Genomic DNA, 26,050 nt, shown 5'->3' on the forward strand with positions numbered 1-26,050 from the left:
CATACCCTCACTGGAAAAAATGTTAGGGAATCTGTAAATTAAAAAAAAAAAAAAATTAAATCTCTAATCTAAGGTAACAAGTTAGAAAACACCAAGGCAGCAAGTGTTTGATAGCCTTTTGACCTGTGCATGACAATGACACAGCAGGGAAAAAAGTGGAAGGACATAATGTTATGTGAAAATAAAATCACACTAAATATGAAGAGAATAGTCTAAGCAGAGCTAACCAAATGCATTGCATCAGAAAACACACAATTCTATCACATACGTCAAAAGCCCCATACAATCATACTTTAAAACAGTTTAAAGTTTATTAAGTTTAAAGCCCAGCAAAAAAAAACTCAAAAAACATCCTTTACATATGTAAACATTATGTTTTCTAAACTAACTTTTCTCTAATCATAGGAGATACTCCATAGCCTTCATCAGGTGGAAGTAACCCCTTCCAAAGTAGAAGAACTTTCCAAAGTCCATTCTTTCTCTAAACATAGAGCAGAACAACATTCGTCAAGCACAGCACACGCCGTTTAGTTCACTTAAAGGCTACAACCACACGAGCAGCCTGACAGGAAGAAGACCACAAAGCTGTAGACTCAACCACAATGGCTCCAGCTACTGCTTGCGTATGTGTTTATCAATGACTTCACACCACTAAATGTCACTGAAATATATATTCACTAGAGAAACAGATTTGGAAACTGTAAGAACAACTAAACAGCAAGAACACAAAGTTCTCATTTCTGCCAGTAACTAAATATGGATGCTGACAGGACCAAAGTCTCTGCTACTAGCACAAAAATGATTCTTCCCCAACATAACTCTGGACAATGAAAGCTGCACCTTGAGACAATACGGGCACGATCACAACACTCCTCTACAGAAGATCCTGTTAGTGCATGAGTTCATTTAAGCCCATCCAACCCTTGAACACTTGATCCTGTTTCAAACCACTTTCAAGAAGGGCAGGAAAGGAGCAAGGAAAAACAGATTTTCTACACGCAGAAACCCATTCTTTCTCCCCTCCTTTGTATCGTGGGATATCACCTGCCAGAAGCCCTAAAGAGCATTTGGGCCCTTTTAGCAACTTTCCCTTTGGTTTTGATGACTTCAGGCAAGATTGCTCAGCAGCAAGGAGGGACCAGGACGCACCAGAACAGGATGAGGAGACATCCGTCTCAGTTACAGAGCATTAACAGTGGTGCTGCTGTGACACATGGCCACAGGCAGAGGAAGCTGCCTCTATGAGAAGGTGCTCACTCACTTGCAAAAGAGGTGTCAGTGCAATCAGAGTTACTGCCACAAAACCACATTTTACACTCCCAAAGCCCTTTCCAGAGATGTGAGTTCAAGTAACCAAGTAAATACCAGGAAAAAAAAATACGGTGGCTTCAAGATGACATTTGACTTTGCAGCTTCCCGGGTCATGGATGGCAACTTAGTGCACAGTAGCTCACACTCTGTCATTTAGGTGGTCGTAATGCAACAGTTTCTCCACAGGAGAGCCTGCAAAGTACAAGCAGCTGTTAAGTGCAGCGACATGTCAACAGCAGCCACCAGCCCTGTAAAACTGATCTTAAACCAGCAACAGTAAAGAAATTATAGAAATTAAAAACCTTGCTTTTCAAAGCCAAAAAATCAGTAAGTTGGGTTTGTTTGGTTTTTTTTTAATTTGACTTGCAGTTTCATCTTAGTATTGGATACTAATTGTTATTAACTTTGATGTTAAGCACTGATAGGTAGCAAAATGACCCCTCCTTTCCGCCTACTATGCTTTTAACTGAAATTTCAGTACTGGGTAATTTGGAATGGGAAGGGGCATACTTCAAAACTTCTCAAGGACCTTATTTCAAAGGAAGAAAGCCTTGAAGAGGTATACCAGTTTTCAAATTACAACACACTTTCTGTTGACTAAGATATTAGAAAGTTAAACTTCAGATTGCAATGATGTTCCTGTTTGAGCCACAACCCTGGCACTACTTACTGCTCACTCCTAAATGACAAGTTTAGAGCTGGTTCTTTAATCTTAATAAGTGGTTTTGCTGATATACTTTCTATCTAGGTTGTGCAAACATCCCAAAGTGCTTCCAGAAGTTATTCAATCTAAATTCAAAGTAAGATGTGAATTCTACATGAACGGTAAAGCCTCAAAAAACCCCAAACACCTGGGGGAATTTCCGCACCCCCCCTCAGGAAAAGGTTGCAGAGCTGGTTAAACATCTCATGCATGTACCACACACTGATTGCATTTTGTTTCTCTTGGTTTCTGTAACTCTTTTGGACTAGCAATAGTACCACATCTCAGAGGTGGGACAGAGGGTAATTTAGTAAAGCACTGCCTTAGATCATTAGGACCAGCTTTCCACTGCAGCTCTACCAAAGCTCTACCAAAACCAAACAAAAACTAAACTGTGATTGTTGAGTAAATCCTTCCCAGAGACAGAAGCACTGAGTATTTCCACACTTCATAAATTTTTCTGTCTCACAAGGATATTGAAGGGTATGTAGGGAGAAAGAAAACTACCTTTGTCAACAACAATTTGGAGGAGGGAACTAAAGAGAAATGAAGTCACAATCACATCCACCCATCCCTAGATGCAAGCACTGAAATTGCACTCCAGCCACCACACAGTTCAGATGACTTCACATCACATTAGCAGAATGTGTACAAACACCAAATTCCTGAAGATACCACACAGCTGCTTCACTTTCTAAATAGGTCTTCCCTTAAAAATTAACTTTGAAAAAGTGATGTTTAGATGCCACAGGCAGATTTATTTTTTTTTCTTCTGGAAGAAGCGGTATCAAGATCTTTCCCTACTTTTGTATGTTAGTAAAGTTCTGTTTACTGGCATACTTCAGAAACTCTCATTGCTACATTAGTAAGTTACAGGTCTCTATTTCCGTGCTGAATTTCCATAGCAAGAGAAGCCTTGCTCTTTGAGCAAACTATTTACATCAAACAGACAATCAAGCACTTCCCTCCTGTGGTTGCTTCCCAGCACTATGCAGCTATGTAGGCAGCGACATAATTGATTTCACTTGCTGAACTAGAAAAGGTTGTACCAACAAAGAAGTGCATCTATAGCAGGAATGTCTAAACCCACAAACCTTTTCCACTGTAGGCCATGCACTAAAACCAATTATCATCACTGAAAGACACAACTTTTTAACAAAGTGAAACCATTCAAATTAATACATGAAAAATCTGCTACTTCGATAATGGAGTTCCAATTAAGCCTACAAGAAGAGAATTCTAGTTAGGAGGTCATCATGTAACGCAAAGCATACAGAACTTCACAACAACTAAGCACAGCAGAGCAGGATACAGAAGTCTGCCTGAACTATCAACATCCACAAGGAAAAGTTCTAAGAAAAAACAAACCATAGCTTCGCTGTCCCAGTTGGCCATGACAAGGTTTCTCTGGGACGGAACATCAGCGATAAGGTAGTCCATGCAAGATCCACAACAGAGAGCTGAGAGGATAAAGCAGAAGAGAAACATGGCAGAGAAAGGAAGAAAAGAGAAGTCTACTGCAAAAGTTAGTCTGAGGAAACACTTTCATACAACACATACACTTCCTCCTGTGGCACAATCAAGGCAGAGATTCAAACCACAACCAGGCCTTTCTAAGACACCAAAGCTAGTGAATTTAAAGTGGCAAAAACCCCCACATCTCTGTTTTTGAAAGGATATCCAGTGCCAGCTCTGAGGCAGCCCACCTCCTGGGCTGCAGGCACCCTAGGAAGGCCTGGAGTCAGAGACGGTGTGTCTGACAAGCTGCTGAGGCAAAGAAAGCTGAGACGACGTTAAAAATTTTGCTGATAGCTGACCCATCAGGTATCTTTTTTAAGATTCCTGCCCGAGTTTGGTCAGAGTTTCATGCAAGTCAAACCATCCGAGTGGAACAATCCATTTTAATAAATTGGCAAATTCCAACTAAAACTTTTTTCCATAATTTCTGATCAGCTCCCACTGAGAGCCTAACCTCAAGTTTTCAGTTCCTCTTCAAACCACAAACCATGACTATAACCTGCTCTTCCTCTCGAGTGTCTGACAGACACTTCTGTGTCTTCCTGAGAGGGCCCATGACAGCTCGGACCTAAGCGGGCCTCAAGTCTGATCCACTGCGGGCACACCTGAGCTCCTACAGACAGCAGGAGAAGGTTTCATGATAACTGCATCTTGCTCAAATTCTATTTCACTGCATCTGTCTCTTCTACAACGTAAGTGTCTGTAGTGAGGCTCAAACAAGGACCTAAGATGCAGTAGCTGTACTACCCCCAAGCTGCAGAAACTAGAAGGGAAATCAAGTGATTCGTCCTGCAAGTAAGTATTTAAGCAGTATTTCTGTAACATAAAACCACTCTGATGACTGCAAATCCAGAAGGGACCCAAGGGTAAACAGAGGGAAAGAAATTTTGTTGTGTGAGGAGGAACTTCTGCTCCAGTTAAAAAGAATACATACTAGAGTGATCTGAAGCTGCCTATAAATATTCGAGAACATCAAAGCCGGTCCTGTTAAATTAAAAACGCTGTCACACAGATAGGAACTAGCCTCTAGCACTGCCAGCTTCAACATGTGAGCCTCTGATCTGAAAGGCAGAGGCTCAGCTCTTCAAGAAATTTTATTCACCATAAGAAGGAAAAAAAAAAAGCAAACCAGCAGTTGAGTTTAATAAGGATATTAAATACCTTATGAGTGAGCTAATTAGAGCTTAACTCTTTCAGGACACTTCAGCCCTTTTACTGACAAGGACAGTAGTTTCTTCCCATACCCCTTCCACAGCTGGGATGTCTCCAGGCTCCGGGAATGTTCCTATCCAAGGCCCTGAGACAAATGCTCATGCAGTCTTCAGAAACAGAGAAGATTTTGCTGGTTTCACCTTGGTGTAACTTTAATTTAATCATACTGCATACATCACACATACACACGTGTGCAAACATTTGGGCTGACTATTCCACATTAGGGATTTATGTTTAATACTAAAGCTGTCCTGAGAGATTTCAAATCTTCTTCATCTTCCCATAGTTGCCTGAAGATAACAAGAGGGGTAGACAAAAGGAGACCAGATCACTTTGTTTAACTTCTGTTATTTGATGAGATTCAGCTCCCGGTGGCAACTGAATATAAACAAGATACGCATGGTTGAGAAATTTATCCCAGTCTGCAACTGTAACCCTGTTATTTCACTACAGAAAAATCTCTGTAAATTCCCAGTATCAAAACCTACAAAGATTATCACTGAAAGTTACAAATGTGGTGTGGGAAGAGGAGCTCCGGCAGCACAGTCTTCTCAAGTAAAATACTGAAAAACCCAAATAAGATTACACCTTGGGAGTTCTTCTGTATTAACTACTCCACAATGTCTTTTCCTCAGACACAGTTTTGGGATGCAAAAGATAGTATCTTTTCAACAGGCAAAGCACTGCCAGCTAGCAGATTGGGGATACCTTGCCTCTGAGCAAAAAGAGGTCTCCAGCCCTTGCCTCCTATTAAATACTGAACTCAGTAGCATCTCCTGGCTCTGTTTCATGAGCTCATTTCTCGCTCCCAGCCTTGCTATACATCATTCAGGACATCTGCCAGCTTGGCACCCAGACCATAAAGTGTTCATCTCCACTTCATCCTCACAGCATGCAAGACAGTATCTGCTCTAAAGGGCTTCTAAATAAATACAAAACAAGTACGAGAAATTATGCTGGACCCTTGTAAAATACAACACTGCAATGGGAACCAATACATTTTCCAATACACACCCTTTAGAGACTGCCTTAGGAGAAATCCCAGTCTGCCTAGACAAAAGGGCAGCAACCGCTACACTGGATATCCTAACCTCTATCCTTATCTCCAAAGCCAGCAAGGACAGGTAAAACTTCAGCGCAGCAAGAACAGACAGTGTTAGTGTGCACAGCTGGCACTCTCTGTATAGAATATTGATGTTTGATCTATGAGATATGGGTATTATTGCTGTTGTTGTTAAGGTAAAACCTATCAAGGCTCAATTGTGAATGCCACCATTTAGCCAGGCCCAAACAAGAAGTAAAGTCTATAAATCTTCAAGGGCAGTCTCTGCAGGGGGAAAAATAGTAAAAAAAAAAAAAAAAAAATCACAGCCTTTAAAAGAGGTTCTTCTCCATGAACTACAGAGTTTCAGAACTGACCCACCAGTGTATAAAAATGAACAGAATACCTTCTACAATTCCAAGTCAGTCCTCCAAATCCACTTTTCTTAATCTGTCATCAATGTGGACTGTTTAAGACTGGAAACTTGTAGTTCCAAAGGTGAACTCAGTGGAAAGTTGGGTTAGAGTCTCTTCTGCTTGGGGGGGGTGGGGTGCGGAGAATGGATAAAGAGAAAAATAGAGAAGGATTTTTCCCACCCACACTTAATACACTTTTTATTGGGTTTTTTTTAAAGCAGGCAAGCATCAAAAGCCTCAAAGTAGGAAAACAGATCTTGGCATAAACTAGGGTCTTTCCTGAATTAAAAGCAATTTTTCAAACACTACAATCAGAAGCATTTGAAAGTTGCTTACCAAGCACATGCAATAAATTCACAGTAGGAGACACGTACTTGCAACATGCATGCCTGTACAGCTAATTAAACAGTTGTCCTCAAACCATGACTGCAGACTCTAAAATATGCCCCTTAGTTCTTTGTCAGGCCAGTCACCTCCTCACTGGTTCTTCAGTTTGCTTTACTTCTGAAAATGATGCAAAATAATAAAACAGCTTAAGCTCAGAAAAACCAACAGAAAGCTTAAGTTGGCCAGCAGCTTTAGAAAACAACTAAAATCCTTACACTAATGCGCAGAGTAACATGGGTCTGGGAAGCCTAGAGAGTCTGCATATATTAAGCTACATATTTAAGGGTGTACTTGTGTCTGGAACATAACAGGCACCTAATCAACCTTTGTAAACTGGCTTTTCATCTTAAAGCCAAGTGCAACAACAAAAGTCTTTTAAAGCAGCATGAAAAGGAAATTAAAAAAAATGAATGAAAGCAATTCGTCACTGTGAAGAGGACACCCTAAGCCACCAGAATCCTATTTTTCTGAGCACTACTACTCAATCCTAGCATAAGCATAGCTCCACCAATGGGATAAGTGCAGTAAAGTGCAATTTTTGGCAGTCTCTACTGGGTATCCGCAAGATCACACTCCCCTGGTCACCTCCAGTTCAACTGTCAAGCAGTCAAGAAAAATGCAGAAAAAAATTTTTTTTTTACATTAATCTTCTGTTGCTGTTGTAACAATTTCAAAACATGTCTTTGTTTAAAAACAATCTCTTTTTCCTTTGCCAATCCCCTTTAATGTGAAGGGCTCTCCCTTCAAGCCAGGAAACATGAGAAATAAGGCCAAGCATTCAACTTGCATTCATTCTGTTTTCATATGTAGGCACCACAAGCTCTGGTCTGACCACATTTGAATACTGAAGTGCAGATGCCCAAAAGAAGAGATAGTATGTACAAGTTAATATTTAACATTTCCTAAATTCAGCACTTCTAATGTACTAGGTGTATTAATGCAAATACATGTACCACTTACATAAATGGGTAGAACATACAGCAGATTACTGCCTCCAGATCTTACCTTTCCTTAACCAGTAAGATGCTGGCCTCTTGAAAGCATTCACACTTTGAAAAACTATGTTTATGAAAGTTATTTTGGTCCAGAAGGGCCTCACTTTGAAATTCCAAAACAAAGACTAGAAGACTGTAATAAAAAAAAGGGAGCATTTTTAAATACACGCTCCACCACAAGATGGTATAAACTGGAAGAAAATTACTATGTATGCTAATCAATGGTTTTATACAACTACTCAAGACTTTCCTATAAGATCTGCTTGCAGCAAAGCTGCCTGTGTTTCTTTCTCACCAAGTTATGCCACACCAAATCATGACTTCTACATGCTTCACCTGGAGTCATTTCAGAAGCCCTTCACTAGGCAAAGCAATTAAAACAACGTTACCCTGTCCCATAATCACATCCACCAGTGGAGTGCTCAGGGAGAGCAAGTGCCAATTCTATCCGTGGGGCATGGCTGGCCACAAGTGCTGGTAACACTATGAAGCAGGCTGTAATTATATGTAAACCATTATAGTCACATAGATCCAGTCTCAACATAAATATATATAAATGAAAAAAAGTTCTCCAAATGGCTCCATGTTTAACAATTTTTGAGCGCCACTCCTCTAGGGATTTTTTTTCTCCTCTAGGATTTTTTTCCTAGTTCCACCTCCCAAAGAAGCAAGAGGAGTGCGTGGAAAAGGAAGTGCTCAGCATCCTGCCAGCAAGGGCAGTTGTCAACAGTACAGACCTTCAACATCTGTGCAGATGTTTACCTAAACTTATGGACTATGCGGAAAAGTTACCTGCACTCCCACAAGATATTTTTTTCCCCCTTTGGTTCCCCACCTTTATTTGGAAGTGAACAGAAATTGGACTGGTTGGCCTAAGTACAAGACCCAGTGCTGTAAGCTTTCTGCTTCTATTTACTTTCTTAACCTACTTTATTCTTATTCCTCTAAATAGGTCGCATTAGCATTTTTTGTTCTTTCCATTGTACCTTCTCCTCCATACTCAGATATCTTTTACCTCTTTTTCTTATACTGTGCCTCCCACTTTCTCCTCAAGGGACTGTCTCGGTCCTACGTGCTGACAAGGCTCTGGTAGAAGGATTTTGGTATTGCTGCAACGGTGTGCAAATACCACAGATAATGGAGCTTCCTCCAAAACCAGTAACTCATCACTGAATTTGGTACCTTATCTTTTGAACAGCCCTTTCCCCTGTAGTAATGCCTAGAAACATTTATGTATTATTGCCTTGGACTCACTTAGAAACAGTTTGCACATGTGCGCTTAACTCTCCATTGATACATTATAATGTATTGTAATAGTCTAAAGCTTGAAAGTCCGAAGTTTTTAACTAGGTAAATATGATTTACTAGCCCTTAAAATTCCATGATAATTTTGGGTTTATCTTAACTGTTTTCATAAGGTGTTTCTTTTTGCAGATGATACGAAAGAAGACATGAAACTGCCCAATGGAAGGAGAGAGAAGGATGTTCTCACAGAAGGTTTAAGCAGCCAAGTGCCCCTTCTCACCACAATCTCTGACCCCCTCCTCTTAAATTCTTTTACAGTGTTGCAGTGTACCTTAACAGGATGGCACAAGTACAGGATTCTCAAAGCAGAGCACTACAGCCGCAGGCAGACATCACACAACAGCCAGTAGCTAGCACGGAAGGAGTTACCAAGTCCTTTCACCACCATTCTAAGAGGCATCTTGGATATTGCAATATTGAAGTATTAAAAAATATTAAGGATCCTTATTTACGGTAGTGCATTCGGAAGCCAATGAGAACAGGAAACTTCTTGTGAACTAAAGCAGCAATGATGTGACTGGGCTGGAGCTCACAGTGTGAAGACGGTGCCCAGCGTCAAGACAAAACAGTACAAGAGGAGGAACGACCTATGCAAAACACTTTGATGGGCCGTCTTCAACTCTCCCATGTACTACCCCACACCATAGTACACGATGGACTAAAGCAGGACTGAAACTTAAAAAAAAAGGAGGGAGGGGAGGAACCGAGGGAGGGATGGAAACTGGGAAACTGCAAGATTAATCTAATCTGAGATCAAGCCCAGGACAACACCTCTGCTGCAAGCAAGCTGCTTGTGCATTAGACACTCTACAAAGGCTGTCCAGGTACAATAACTGTGCAAGTCTTTACCTTAACGATCTCTCATTTTAAATGTGAATTACGCTTCCTTTATCATCTTGGCCTTCTCCTGTAGAGGACCTAGACCTGTAGTCACCTGTTGCACTCCCATGAAAAACGTCTTCCTTTCACAGCACGAAAAACTCAAACCAGTAGCGATACAGCAGGGAATCGCAGCCCTGAAAGAAGCCAGGCGACTCGGGGCATGGGCAGTCTTCATTCTTCTGTCAGAAACTACTGAAGAACAAGCAGTGATCAAGCTCAGATCAGGCACAGCACACCACAGAAACTACAGAAGAGGAGCACGTGGTCCACAGGACTAAACCTGCATTTTTCATCTTTTTTTCACCTATCAATTCCCATAACAGAGAGGATTGACGAGCCCTGCCAACTCATGGAACAAATTGAGACCTCCAGTCCAGGTTTCAAAACCTGCATATATGCTTTAAAAAACAGAGATTTCGGAAAATGCACATCCAAAACTTGTAAAATATTTTGCTATTCTATGCATATATCAAGGCTGTAGTATAGTAGAGTCTTGTTCCTACCAGCTGGATAGTAAAATCTTAATAGAATGATAACCAGGAAACAAAAGAAAAACTGAAGCTTAGATTAGGCAAGGTTTCTGATCCACAAAGCAGCAAAGCAGCAAGTATAGAGATTACTCACTGCTCTGACTACATAACAACAGATACACACCCGATGCTGTTATAACCAAAAATGAGCCATCAGTGACTTGCCGATACTAAAATAAATAAATAAATAATTTTTGAAAAACTCACGGTTCTGTCTGACACAAGTTCAGATGAGAGGCTCAAGCAGGACAGTGCTTAGACACAGCTGAAGACGGACATCTCAAAGATGCCTATTCTCACTTGCCTCACAACATTTGCCAGTTGTAAGCATCTGTTCATAACATCAGAGACTGAACATCAGAGAGGACAAAACCTATAACCTAGTCTCACTTCTCATACAAGACAGAACAGATATTTCCAGGTCTCCTGTCTTTATACCAAAACACAGAAACATAGTAAATTCTGAACAGCCCTTCTCCTCGTCCCATTCTCAGCATTCACAGGGTGTCAGCTCTTTGTTTTCCATCAGAACAAAAGTGCCTCGTTCCAATGACAACTCAACTCCAAGACACTTCACTCCCAAGTACACGTAGAAGCAAACCTGAAGCCCCAAAAACTGGTACTAGGAACTCAGTTTTACCAGAGGAATGTATTATGCCTGATGTCCTCAGGATCATTACTGTAAGCCACAGCTTTACAATTAAGGTATGGAAACTAACACAAACCCAATCAGAGGTGTCTTCATATTCTAAGAGGATAACTAGCAAAGAAAACATCCAACAAGACAGTGACTCAAAGCCACAAATAATTCCACTTCCTCAATTTGAATGGCCTTCAGGCACTCAACTCAAGCAAGAAGAAACTTAACCTGCCCGTTCACAAAGCAAGCAAAAAAACACGAAAATACACATTTTTGCTTTCCATTCTCAAAGGACCCAAACATTCCTTAACTCAGCCTCCTCTGGTCATTGCCAGACATCTATATAGCAGCACAGTTGTTTCAATTCACTGCTTTCAATGCCGTTAAAAACTCTGCCAATGCTTCAGTGTGAAGCCTACCTGACAGAAGTGTACAGTCCTTAGCAACTTTTGCATTTTGAGAAAACAGAGGAAAGGTTCAAAGCTAATCAGTAAATAAGGGGTGGGCGGGAGACAGAAGGAGGGAACATGCAGGCACATGGTCTTGCGCTCCAGTTCTAAGCCTCCCCATCTTCTGCAGGAGAAAGAAGATGGGCAATAGCATTGCTACGAGGCACTGCCATGCAAGAAGTTGGGAAGTGTCCCACTTTTCTTCCTGGAGCTTAAAGCACCGAGTTATGCTTGTTCTCCCCAGACTGTTACCTTTTGAGCACAAAAAATATATGCAGCTGGAAATTATTATGTAATCTACACATCACTCCAGTTCAATGGCTGCATCAAGTTCATTATTGCCCTGTTGAGGCTTCCAAGCAGAAACAAACCAACCAAAACCCAAACTTTTAATGCACAAGAAAAAACAGGTATAATATTCCTAAGTCTCTCCTCCATGCTGCTTCTCTTCAAAATTGTATATATTGGTAACCCACCTATACTACTTTATTCAGCAGTATATCTAAGGCAGGAGTAGCAGAAAGAAATACTAAGAGAGAGAACTAACAATGATGAATGTGCATCATTTAAAGTTTTTGACATGTCAGAGTTTTTAATGCAATCTAAAACAGATGTTAAATTCGATTCTCTTTTCTCAGCACCTCACCTGAGCAGTACCATCACTACCACAGCTTTATAAGAAAACACAGCATTTGATGCTCCACACCTTAGCTATCAAGCAGAATAAGCAACTGGAACAGAATCTTGCTAAGTGCAAGAAGAATTAAGATATGTAATCCCACTCTGAGCAATAAAGCCACTGCTAGTCAAATCAGTGATGCTTATTGTCCTAGCACTGCAAGTCTGTGGCCATGCAGCATCTAGCTTGACACAGAACTACATCTGAGCTTTTGGTCTGAATGCTATGAGAAGTTTCAACCATAAGGAGTTCACCAGTCATAATTTGTATTAAAGCAAAATATCATTTTAGAGGTTTCAACAAAGTCTTGTTTTCACAATCACTCTCTAATCAAACGTTTTCAATTTCCAATTTCAACCATACTAATGGCCAGGATATTGCCCCAAGAAACACATAATATTCCAGTATGCCAGATTCCACTGAGATGGTTAGACCTTCGAGCAGGTTAAGGACCAGCTGACACAGCAGCCTAAGGATGAGTTTGCTGAATACAAACTGTGGCCACATGAAAGAAGATATACGAACATTTCATCTCTCTGAAGAGTTACTCTGGTAGACACTTGACCCTAATAAGTCTTGTTCACAATAACACGAGAAACAATGTAACAGCATACCACTACTGGATAGGAATCTGACCAATAACCAGTTTAGGAGTGAATGTATGACCTATCAAAAGCTGAAAGTGCATTGTTTCTTAAGGTTTTTTTTTTTTGTTCAGACTTTCAAGACCAATGAGTAATTGGTGCTATTAACATAAACAAAAGTAAGTCTTTGTGTAGTCCCAAAACCACAATTCCTTTGATCCATTCTTTAATGTGTGCCCGATTTTCAAGAATTTCTAATATTTCATTTTAAAGAAAAATACACCTTAATCTTGAAAGAACTGTGTGCACTGACAAAGTGGCAGGGGCCAAGAAGAGCTTGCTTCACTGACTGATGTACCACTAGCTACTGTTGAACAGGTTCTTAGGGGCATTAGCTTCATGATCCTTTTCTAAATCTCACAGTGAGCTTTAAATGACGATCCAGAACAGCAGATTCATATAGTTCCATAAATATACAGCCTAGCTGAAAGAGGGAGGCAAGACAACGCTGTGAAAATCCTTATAAATTTTGACTCTGAAAAACTCACTTTCAGGAGGAGATGAAGGAAGCAGGACACTGACAAGAGATGCTATGTGTAATCTAAAATCTCAACAGTGAAAATATGCCTGATAGCATTCGGTCCGGCTGCTCTGGAGCAATGTCTGCCATAGTCTCTTCTCTGAAAAAAAATAGCACACACGGTGGCTCGGGAAAAAAAAATAGCCTGTTCATGATATATGTTATCTAGCATATGTACAGATGAAGAAGCAAAATAGTTTTTGAGTGATAAATGACTGTAAAAGATTTGCCACATAATTCGGCTTTCACCGTAGTCTTTCCTATTTGGGGGGCTGTCTATTCGGGTATTAAGTGGAAGCAGACAGCTGATGTTACACATAATAAGGCCCACAAAAGTCCATTTAATACATTTGTTTCAAGTTATGCAAATCTGAGTCAACAAAGCAATACGGTTTTTCTCCATTTTCACTTACAATCTCAAGGAAAGTATGACCTCAGTAAATGGCCTCTATTATGTTCTTACACTAACACCTGACACAAAAAGAAACTTTAGAGTCTCCTGTTATTCCCAAACACCCAGTATCAGTCTTACATGGATTGTTTGATAATGCACCAAAAGGTTAGAAAACGTCAATGTCTGTTTCAGCCCCTACCACCACCACCTTTTTGTAAAATGTCAGAAATATAAATTAATCGCTCCATCCCTCTTTCCCTCTGGAAGAATAAAAAGAAGCCCTTATATCAGCAGCTTGTCCTCACAACTCTTCTGCCTGCAAGAGAACTTCTATAAGAAATCCTCCCAGTTGAAACTGTTTTGAAATAACAAGCACTCAAAAGCAGCACTCTTTACTTTAAAAGAAGAAAAAAAAAGTTATTTTGATAGTAATGCATTTGTGCTTGTAGAGCTTTACCAGTTGTTTTTAGAGCTTACTTGCCACCGGTTAGTTTTTTTAAAACTGCATATATATACTTATGTGTGTATGTATGTGTACATATAGGGAACTCAAGCAAACAAACTCCACGGCTGTTAATGAGAAATAAGGATTGCTATTGGCAATTGCTTAACAGTCAAACTTATTAAAACACCATTTAAGTCATTTTTCTTTACTTAGCCAAAGGGGAAAAAAAAAAAAGTCAACAATTACAGGCGACTACAAAGGAATTAGATAAGCGCTTCAAGAGTTTCAAACAGAGTACAGAATAGCTGCGTTCAGATAAATACAGTAATTTTTTCTCTGGTGAGAAAGTCAAGAGCAGCGTTATAAGAAGTTTTACGTTGTGAAAGGACCACTTAAAATTAGCTCCAAGCGCAGGAGGAACAGGTACGCAGCACGCAGCGGTCCACACGAACCCCGATGTCCAAACGGACGCACGGATGCAAAGCAAGGACCAGCAGCCGCCCGAGCGCGCGCGGCAGCGAACGACTCCTGCGGTGCTTCCACACCGGTGCCCCCGCGGGGCGCGGGGCCAGGCCCGAGAGAAGCCAGGCAGCGCACCGCACCCCCGCCCGCCGCACGGCAGCGCCGGGCAGCCAGAGCCGCCCCCGCGCAGCCCCGCGCGGCGCAGCGCGGCCCCGCCCCCGCGGAGCGCGCGACGGGCAGGGTCCCCGCCCCCGCCGCCGCCCCGCCGCGCAGGCACCGCGCCGGCCCCCCGCCCGACGGCAGCCGGCGGCGCGAGGGCGCGTGCGGAGCGGCGCGGAGGCCCCCGCCGCGGCCGCGCCCCGCGGCTCCCCGCGCCCGCCGCGCGCGGAAGGCGGCCCTGGGCTCCGCGCCGCTCCGCGGCTCGGCCCGCTCCCGCCGCGGAGGGCGGCCGCGCCGCCGCGCCCGACTGTCAAACGGGGCGAGCGCGGCGCCGCGGTCCGCAGGGCTCCGCGCCGGCGGCGGCCGGGCAAGGTGAGGCCAGGGGCTCGGCGGCCGCGGCGCCGGCGCGGGGCGCATCGCGGCCTTTGTGCGCGGGCGCGCATCTGTCACAGCGGCCGCGGCGCCCCGCGCCCCCAGGCCGCGCGGCGCACGTGGGGCGGCGGGCCCGGCCTGGCGCGGGCTTTGTGCCGCCAGGTGACGGGCGGCCGGGCCCGCGGAGCCATCTTGGGGCAGGCGGCGCCCCCCGGCCGGCGCTCACCTGCACGATCTCGCCCTCGGCGCTCAGCGTGGCCCCCGCGCGGGAGAAGCGGCCCTGCAGCCCCGTGGTGTAGGTGGTGTAGTCGCCGCTGGGGCTGGACTCGAAGAGCACCACCTCCACGAACGCCGTCTCCTTGCCCAGCGCCGCGCCCGGCGCCGCGGCCAGCAGCAGCCCGAGCAGCAGCGGCGGCGGCACGGCCAGCCCCGCGCCGGCCCCGCAGCCCCTCATCGCGCGGCGGGGGGGAGCGGCGCCCCGCCGCCGCGCATCGCTCCCGAGCGGCTCCAGCTCCGGGGCCGGGGTCCCGGGCGGGTCAGCGCCCCATGGCAGCAGCCCTCCCGCCGCCCTGCGCCCCGCTCCTCGCCGCCGCCTGCCCCGCGCTCCCCGTCCCTCGCCCCGGCTCCTCTCCGCCCTGCCAAGCCGCTTCCCTTTCATCTGCTCCACGTGACGGCCACCACGGGGTTATCCCCGCCCTCCGCGCGGCTCTGACCCGCTCCGTCCCTCCCTCGGCGCACACACGGCCCGCGGCCCCGCCGAGCCCGGTCGTGCGGAGCGGCGCCCGCCGCAGCGGCCCGTCCCGGCTCCGCGCGGGGCCCGAGCGCCGCCGGGGCCCCGAGAGCGGGCGGGAGAGACCCGCGCGGCGCGGCGCGGCGCTGGGGAAGGCCCTGCCGGGAGTCGGCCTCCCACGCGGCCGGGCCTGCAGGGCCGGGCTGGGCGCGCCCGGGACGCGAGCAGCGTCCCCGGCGGCCTGTGGCGCACGCCCGGGCCCGCGTCCATCGGGGCCCTTCCCGCCGGTGGCGGGGCTGTCGGCCCGCCTGGCCCGCGGCCTGGCAGCCGTCGCGGAGCGGCGGTCGGCGGGGGGCGCGGGGATGGAGCGGGGCGGCCTCCCGGCGCTGCCGCGGCTCGCAGCCGCCAGCTGCCCCTCGCCGGCGCCGGGGGACGCCCGAGTGCGTTAGGCACGAAGCCCCGGGCGCGATGGCTGCACGGCTGCGGCCCCGCCGGTGGTACACCACCCGGGTGGACGCGGCCCGGGCGGGCAGGAGCGGTGCCTCGGTAGCCCAATGTACCCAAGTCACCGATTCTTTCTGCAGAGACGCTGCTCCGCTGTGGCGTATGCAGGGCATTCTGCTACGCTTGCCGTTTCCAGCAGGCTGCCAGCATCCAACAGGCTCCTCATTTGTCTGTAGGGCAGGAACGGCTGATCCGGCTCCTTGAACCCAGTACTCTGCAGTTGCGTCTGTTAGAGGAGACTAGGTAACCCAGGCTCTTTGGCTTCTCTGTTCATGCAAGTCTACGAAACCGCCATGAATGATGTGGAAAAGGTGTATGCGTAATGATTTTTATTTCAGTCTCGCACTACAAGAACTGGATGGCAGCCAGTGATAGAGTTTTCCTTCAAAAGTACGTACAACTAAGTTGTGGAACTCATTAATACAAGATGTTACAGAGCCTAAAAGTATAAATCAGTTACAAGGGGGATTAGACAAACTGATACGAGATCCCTTGTTGGTTATGAAGCACAATGTTTGGAAGCAAATTCCAGCTCTGGGGTGAGTCCCTAAACCACTGGCAGAAGGAATAATACCGCAGTCTACAAATTGCCAGCTCTTTTCCTAAAATACTTCGTTAAAACTGAAGACGAGATAGTGGCATCCTTAGCATGACACAGTGAGCAACATAAGCTTAACAAATCATTGAAGATTTCTGCAGTGAAGAAGGGTCAAGAAGGGATCACGGGAACATGCACTCTGGGCTTCTACCACAAGCCACGAAACAGCCCCACAAACCTAAGACTTCAGTACAACGGATCAAAGGCTGCAAAACTACGGCACGCGTAGAAAGGGAGCTGGAAGGGGCATCGCTGTAGTGCTCTAGCCTGGTAACAACAGACTGTGCTATGCAAACTTAGATGTGGTCAACATATGCGAATTTTAGATTATACGTATGTTTCAGTAGGATTTCAGAAATGCATAGCATCCAGTGTGCTAAATAGAAGCATTTTAATCCCTTAGTGCAAACTACCTCTACTTGATTTTCCTTCACCTGTGAGGCAAATGGCTGATGTGTAGACAACCTGGGGTTTCCTACATCATAATCAACATAGGAACAGGTTAAACACTGAGAGCTCTAGGAGATTTTCTCCCTGCTGAGTCAGCTAAATCATTTCACAATCTGTAGGAAAAGCAGAGATGTATGCAGGTTTACAATGATGAGAGGGTCACTGTTAACCTGGACTGTGCATGTGTCATGAGGATGTCTCCTGACATTCAGCTCATTCTCTTTCTTTCTTCACTGACTTCAGTGGCTGAAGGCAAATGACATCATAGAATCATAGAATGTCCTCAGTTGGAAGGGACCCACAAGGATCATCGAGTCCAACTCCTGTCCCTCCACAGGACAACCCCAAAATCCACACCATATGTCTGAGGGCATTGTCCAAATGCCTCTTAAACGTTGTCAGGCTTGGCGCTGTGACTGTGTCTTGGGGGGAGCCTGTTCCAGTGCTCCACCACCCTTTGGGTGAAGAACCTTTTCCTAATGTCCAACCTAAACCTCCCCTGGCATATCTTCCTGCCGTTCCCTCGGGTTCCATCATTGGTTGTCAGGGAGAAGAGATGAGCGCCTGCCCCTCCTCCTTCCCTCGTGAGGAAGCTGTAGACCGTGATGGGGTCTCCCCTCAGTCTCCTCCAGGCTGAACAGACCAAGTGACTTCAGCCACTCCTTGTACAGCTTCCCCTCTAAACCCTTCACCATCTTCATGGCTCTCCTCTGCACACTCTCTAGTAGCTTCATATCCTTTTTATACTGTGGTGCTCAAAACTGCACACAGTACTCGAGGCCACTCCAGTGCAGAGTAGAGCAGGACAATCACCTCCCTCGACTGACTAGCAATATCCAGACGTTTTAACCCACTCTCTCTCATCCCTTCCAGAAGAGGCAACAGCAAGTCATCTCCAGTCATTGGCAGGTTTTTATGCCCTGCATGTCAGATTCAGGATGTTTTTTCGACAAGTATTTTTCTTCTTGCATAGGTCCCCTTATGCCACTCTAATCAAGTTTTTTCAATGTTCTATTAGTAAACAGCTTATGTCATAAGTTATTGTAAGTCAAGGCCTCCCAACTATCCTACACTCAATGGGTATGTCATCAGGTTAGCAGCAGCAAGAAGAGCTGGAATTTCAGTGTCAGAGAACCATGGGGTGTGTGCAGGTTGTTACACAAAAGGTAATGAATGAATGGTGCCCCTTACAGAATGTCTTCCAGTAGGACAACGTTGCGCAGCTTGGAGGAACCGCCCAGCATCACAGTATTTGTCCCCCTCTGTCCCAGGCACAGTCGGAGCCTTAGGCCAGCCATAGCACTGGATGTGCCAACTGATGAGTTTTTTGCTGAGTATGACTTGCCATATTTGGCAGAAGTTTGCCTATTTCAGGAGAAGTATTCATTTTAAACAGCTCTTCCCTTGCTGCTTTTTTCATTTCTACGATTTTTCCATCATCGTGCCAATGTAGCTTTTGTGGAGCTGTGTGGCAAACTGGATCAGGGAAGAGACCAGGGCTAAAGGCAGCCCTGGTCAGGGGGCAGAGACGGAGTAGAGAAGGTTATTTTTAAGCTGAATCAGCAAGCTAAAATAGTATTGGGAAGAGTAGCTTTAGGAATGGAGATGGGAATTAGAAATCTAGGAGTTCTAAAAGACCACGACAAGAGCTCAGTGTGTTTTAGTCCAACAGAAACTGGGAAGAACCTGAGATTCCTGATTCTTAGCTGTGAAACTGAAAAGTCAAGAATGCCGTGTCCTTCCCTGCGGGCCAACAAAGTGGATGTCAGTTTAATTCAGCAGCATAGGGGCTCACGTGTCTGTCTAAGATTCATTGCATCAAACTTAAATGCCCCTCACGAGGCATCTGTGAACAACAGGTATTTAATTTTTCCTCTTTTTTTTGTCTATTTAATCTTTAAAAATTACATAAACATCATACCTTGAGAGATTATTAGATTTCAAATTTAAATATCAAGAAAATGGGGATTATCCAGATTAGACAATCCAACAGTAATCTTGTCCCCTGTCCACAGGTACTGTGAAATTCTTATGTTACATGGGTACATTTTTCTCACAGGGTCTTGCTTCACAGGAGAATCCCACTGTAGATAAAAATCAATGAAGTTTAGTGAAAAAATGTTATAGATAAGACCCCTGCCTCAGTTGTTAATGAAATGGAATCATCAGTACTTTTTGGATATTTCCTAGGAAATGGCCTCAAAGTAGGGCCTCTCCAGGTTAGGTTGAGAGTTAGGAATGCAGAAAGGGCAGGCCAAATAAATCTGGAAAATAACTGAAAAATACAGGAGCGGGGCTGTGTATAACAAGTGGACAGCATCCTACTCCTAAAATAAAAGTTGCTGAAGATCTGATCCACCCCACTGAACTACCCCTATCATTGGACTACAGACACAGCAAAATTGCCTTTGCAGTAGCCTCATAGTCAATACTGAGGAGTGACATGAGGCAGTAGGTCTCAGGTCACCAAGTTCCCTCTACTCGGGCAGAATTCCAAGCAGGAGGTTGCAGGAAGAGAATGGACTGTCTATCATTAAAGCAATCAAATATTTCTAATTGGCTTCCTTCCCAGCTGGCAGCATTCAGTTCACAATTCAGTTATGCCATAATACTTCAGATATGTTTTCTTTTTTTTCCCTGCATAACAAACTGAGGCCCAGGGTCTGAAATACAGAAGTCTCAAGCATTTGTAACTGCAACTGAGGACAGTGAGAGCTGTGATTTGAACAGAATGAAATGATGTATAATGCCAAATGGTCTGAGAAAGCATGCCTGAGGCATCTTAGAAGAGGGCAATCAACACCAGAGGATGCTTTTGACACAAAACTTCCTACATCTTATTTCCCTTGCAAAGAAATGGATATTATAGAACCCTCCTCCCCCCACACTGCTCTTGAGAGAAAACAATGGTAGTGAAGTACCCACATACCACTGTGATGAATGTTATAGAAAAAGTCCAAAACAAAATTAATTATTTTGTGCTGAGAGCAGAGCTGGAATATTGCACAGGAAGTATAGCTCTGCACATCAGGCAAGAAGAAAACAACATTGAGTAGCCACTCACAACATGTCCATCAACCATTCTCACCATTAAATGAGGCAGGAACCCAGCTTCCCTGGTCCTACCATCCCTGTAATTGAATGTACATCTGGCTGAAGATGTCTGAACGCCGCTTTCTGTCACATGTGTGCAGTCAACCACAAATACAGCACACTGGAGAATCCCTTCTAGAGCCTCTTTTAGCCTCATTTCATAATGAAATTAAACATATGCTCTCTGCCTGTCAGCCTTGTCATTCTTCTGAACCTATTAGCTAATTTTAACCAAGCTTATGGGCAGAACAGAGGTCTTAAGATAGTACCTTCTTGCAAATCTTGTGAAAATCAGAGGCTCTGGACTCTGGGTACTGCAGCACTATCCAAAAAGGACACGGGGGAAGCTAGGGCAGCAGGAAAACATGTAAGAAATTGAGCTTTTTCAATGCTACTGTCTAAAGAACAGTCTGTTGTTGATTTTACATTTTCTAAATAAAAGAATCCATTCTAATTGTATCCCATTTAATTAACATGAAGCTTTTGTAACTGTATTTGCATTTTAAGGGGTTACCGCTAGGAAAGGACATAAAGTAAATGCGTGTGCATGTAAATGTTTGGTACAGAATAGTGTCCCTCAGTGGGCGGAGCGCAGAGGTTGGAGTTCAGCTGTTACACATTCTGCACGGCAGTAGCCAGAAAAAACGTATGTGCACAGCAGCAGATTAGTCACAGCATATGTTGGCTTTTGCTTGATGAGGATGCTTAAGGAATGTGAAAGGAAGGGAAGAAGAACTCAGGTTATTGAAGGGAGGTGATAAGGGCAGAGGCCCAGAGGTATTAAGAACAAATATCTTGGAAACAAAGCATCTTTAGCTCTGCTGTTTTGGCACTAACTTGTTCGTCCTCCAGTACCGAGGGACCCTCCCCGAAACCTAATATCAGTTACTGGTATAGCAAAGAGCAGATGACATTTTCAATTAAGTGTTTTCTTAAGACACATTACCAAAACCCAGCCTCCTGACAATCTACAATGCTGTTAGTCTCTGATGATCCAGTTTGCGATAAGTACGGCAATATCAGAACTCAAGACTTACCGCACTTTCAGCCAGTAATAATGTGAATTTTTAAATAAACTTTTTTCCCTCATATATTGTCTTAGATTCTAGCATAACAAAGGAAAATATGATGCTTTTTCAAATAAATAAACTAACCAATGAGCATGGATTAAAAGTATTTCAGTTACTGTGAGCTATGAATTTCCATTTGATTGAGATTGTCTCCAGTATCAGCCAGACCTTCGTTGGAGCATAGTTCATCTCTAATCCACTTTGTAAAGAAAAAAGAAAATCTCTTAAAAGGGGCTCCTCAGATTTGTTAAATGGTAAGAAAAGGTGATTCCTACTCCTATGATTTATCATAAGAAGTGATCCGGTAACACTAGATAACCCAGTGTGGCTACGTTTCAATGGGAAACCCATTTACAAGGGTTGCTGCAGAGTCCAGTGACTACTCCCCCCACTGGTGAGCAAGGACCTTTTCATATTTAGGCTGTGGGTATTTGCAGGTCATACTGTACCCACACAGAGAGCACTGAGATTGTTTTTCCCTTTAACTACCAGGTATTCAGTGTAAGTTTCACAAGCTGCCACTTAATTAATTAATTAATTAATACAAAAATTCTGAACATACAGTGGCAAATGAGAACTGTGGCTGAGAATAAGCTCTATGTGAAAAAATGGATTATATTTCAGTAGAACAACCTGGTCCTCATTTCCTTCTTTTCTTGACAATGACAACCGATGAACAGAAATTTTATTCCTGGAAAAACTGGTTTCCATCAATTCTTACCGCTGTAGAAGTGCTGATGGAAAGGACAGCAGTTTATCCCTCCAACACTTCACAGATTAATTCAGATTGTACACAATCACTTCTCATCCTCCTACCTATTATTTATTCTATAAAGGCAATTAAAGAATTAGTGATGACTGCAAAACTCCTCATATCTTCCTCTCATCTTTGATAGTCACAAAAGCATCATCAAGCTTTTACATGCAGTAGAAAGATTATGATCATACCCGTATGGATGGTAGGCAGGTGAACAGGCATAATGTCCTGGGAGGAGTGTGACCCAACACAGAGGACCAAGTGACAAGTCACCAAGAGAATTCCAGCTAGTGTTGAGCTACCAATGGTAGTAAATAAGATGCTGAAAGAGCTGAGCACTGACATAATGAACATAAAAAGGATTACATACAAGTGGATACATCTTCAAGTTAAGTTAGACAATAATCAGGGTTCCAGGCTGCTGCTATGACAAAGTAAACAACTTGCAAAGGCAGCCCAGTTATCTCATTTAAAACAATAGTTAATCTTACAGTGTTGAGACCATTTCCTGAAAGCTGGGGCATATTATTAGTTTCCATGGCAGTGCTGTGATGATACAGGAGAGAGGCACTTCTGTAAGGAAATTCAGTGACTCCAAGATAGAAGACTTGAAGTTTCTCCAGGACAGTGGGCTGGAGCGAGATGGTATTTTGACCCAACTCTGAACAACAGAAATTGACTATAAATAACTGGTTCCATGATTTAACAAAATTTATTCTTGATGCAATTTTATGAAGTACCCACATACTCTGTCCAGTCAATAAGATCAATTATTCCCTCAGTCACACCAAGGAACACAAGGTGCAATCTGAAAGAAGTCAGTGTAGTGGCAGCGTAAATAAGAAAACTGAAACTAAAACAAAATCCAGACTTTTGATTCATACCAGGAACTACTTTAGTCTTGACTTATTACTAAGTAATCTAATCCATGATATTATAGTGCTAGTTGATACTGCATAAAAATAACCATGTTTAGAAATGCAAATCTCATGAAATCTTATTGTCACACTTGTCACAATGTTCATTTAAACAATAAAAAGACTTACTTTGCAGAATTGCAAGGTAAGGAAAAGATCCCTAGAAAAGGGCATGTAGTCAAGCCATTCAAGGGATACTGAAGTAGTTGTATTTAACAGAACACCAAGGGGCATTTTAGTTCTGTGGCCTGAGAAACAGGTGAGTTTAGGAAGGTCAACCTACTCAGCTTATTCAAGTAAAACTAAAGTAGTAATCTGATCATGGTCCCATGGATTGTCTGTCCAGATAGAAAATTTCATATAGGAAAAGCAGCCAAATGAATTTGGCTAAAAACTAAAGCTTTATAAATTCAAGCTGCAGATAGGGTCCATTTTAAATAAGGCAATAGCTTACTATTGCAGTTTAGCTAGCAATTATGGTCATTTTTTTATCACTTGAGTTATTAATAAACAAGCAAGACCATACTTTCTTTTAGTTCAAGCCTAAAGGCTTGATGAAAGAATCTTTTTTATGAAACTATATGTACCTGTATTATAAGAAACTCAGATTAGATAGCCACAGGAGATTCCTTCTGGCCTTGTTCTGTGAGCAAAAGCCTTGGTCCACTAACTTTGAAACAATCAGAATTTCATCCATTATTTCTATTAACCTTCTATTCTCCTATTTACTGCACTTTCTCATTAAACAGACACATGTCACTGAAGCGTTTCATGGTATTTGATAGTAGGCAAGGAATTAGAGAAAGAAGAACTGTATAGAAATCTTAGTTCCTTATGTTAATAAATACAGTTACTTTTAATTAAACAAACTAAAAGATTCATTAAAACACACTATTTGACTAAGATGTATTTTCCACAAAAATGCTTGATATATCTTCTGAGAAGCAGAAGAACATAAGCAGTGAAAAACAGTTCTGTAATCTCAGAGAGCAGTGGAAGAAAATGAAAACTTTATTTCCATATGAACAGATTACAACCGGTGGCCAAAAGAAGGCTGGAAAGGCTACAGCATTAAATATTTCATACTGCAGTCAATAATGTTTTGCAACCCATGAAAAACTGCTTTTAACCACACAATTCCGAGTCGCTCTGGGGTTAAAGAGCCCAGGCGTGACCATCCCACAGGCAGGTCTGCGGGCGGTGGGAGTGCTATCCAGCTCATTGCTGTGCTGCCTGCCCTGGCCCTCCCAACAAAGTGGGGGGAGATCTTCCCTTTGCTCTTTACACTTACCACAGGGCTTCTTCTAATGCAGGTATGCTGCTCTGTGTTCACATAATCCCTGTGTTATAATGCAGTGTTTGAGTACTGGGGAGAAAGTCTGTGAGAAGGAGGCTTAGGCCTGCTAAGAACCTGGGTCAATAAACCCAGATTTCTGTTATTATGGACACAAAACTTCAGTCCTGTTCCTGAAGTGATCAAATTCTCCCTTAAAAGGGATCACCTTCACTACTGTGATTCCTGAGAAACTTTATTGCTCTGACAGTTAGAAACAGTTGTGTAAGTGCCAGCTTGCACCTATCAGTAACCCATGTAATGCATTCATTTTATACTAACAAAGTCCGTTAAAGAATCATCTCCTTCCTCCACCAGTTAAGAACAATAGTGTCTCACTTCTGCATTAGATTTCAAATACTAATTCTGAAACACATTTAATTGGAAAAATCAGGCTGTGCATGATGACTGCAGACAGGCATGCTAATTCCTAAATTATTGCTCCAAAGCACTTGGGGAAGGATTGAGAATGTGGGCACAGCAGCAAGTTACCATGAAGTAACTGTGGGCATGAAATTACTTCCCATTAACTAGAGCATGTAAACATACACACAGTTACCTCAAACACTTCTAGGTGATAAATTCATATGCCAGCTTGATCATAGCGATTCATTTGTTCGCTTAAGACACTGTCTTTCCTTTCAAACTCAAAGTCCAGATGAGACACGAGAGAAACTGAGAAAAACATCATTGACTAATCAAGAATATGCCAATACACCTGGATTAAAATGGAAGAATTATGATAAACCATTATGTTTTAAACACCACCAAAATAAGAAAGTCTGGAAAGTACCAGCGGATTTGTTGATAACTCCTGTTTAAAAATTAGTCAAAGTATTCTAAGTATTCTTTATAATGGTTTATGAGTGTTATAAATGTTTGTTTTAATGGAGACTAGCAACTTCCCTGTGAAGGCAATTTATGTTGAGATACAGTTCTACTTATATCTGTTCCACCTAAAGGAAGAAGTGTCTGCCTTTTGCTTCAATCAAACTGCTAAACTGAAGTGAAGGAAGAAGGGTCCCATTGTATAACTTAAACTACTTGACTCAACATCTTCCTCCTACGTTACAGATATTTATTTAGCATTTACCTTGGAATTCTGGGCTGTTATGACACTCGAGTTTAAGAAGCAGGTGGTCTGTCAGAGGTCCCCTTGTGTAGATTAAAGAACATCATGGAGGGATTCAGGACATACCTTCATTGCACGGTGCAGTGTGGTGACATCTACGCTAGTTTTAAATGGGTATCAGAAGCAACCTCCTACCAGAGAGTTCTGCATGATGAGAATGAGGTTTTGATGAACAGAGAGTTTTTCATTAAAGCATTTCTTAAACTTGAGATCCTTCTTTTCACAGCAAACTGTATCTGAGAAGTCCTCATAGCACACCAAGTGTCCTTAGGAAGGATAAGGAGAGCTGTTTGTCTCATTCACACTCCCACATCTGCATTTCCAGATGATTTCAGTAACTGAAACTCTGACTACTGTCCACATTCCGTACATGTTTTAACATCATGCTCTGCAGAGGCCAA

At 43.5% G+C, this 26,050-nt stretch overlaps 1 protein-coding gene across 3 annotated transcripts in view; it reads right to left on the reverse strand.

Annotated features, from left to right (window-relative positions):
• The window catches only part of ZNRF3 (zinc and ring finger 3), a 119,609-nt gene that overhangs the window by 84,847 nt on the left and 8,712 nt on the right, over positions 1-26,050 (reverse strand). The window contains exon 1 of one of the 3 annotated variants that reach the window (XM_087754547.1): positions 15,292-15,848. The exons of 1 other annotated variant lie outside the window; for it this stretch is intronic. In XM_087754547.1, the coding sequence (XP_087610673.1) occupies positions 15,292-15,723 (432 nt within the window). In that variant the 5' untranslated portion in view covers positions 15,724-15,848. Of the gene's footprint in view, positions 1-15,291; positions 15,849-26,050 lie in introns of those variants that run through there. One more of the 3 variants, XM_087754546.1, reaches the window with a different exon arrangement.

Source organism: Nipponia nippon, unplaced genomic scaffold, assembly GCF_047370975.1.
Source record: "Nipponia nippon isolate SJK-2023a ecotype South Korea unplaced genomic scaffold, ASM4737097v1 scaffold_18, whole genome shotgun sequence".
Taxonomy (NCBI): domain Eukaryota; kingdom Metazoa; phylum Chordata; class Aves; order Pelecaniformes; family Threskiornithidae; genus Nipponia; species Nipponia nippon.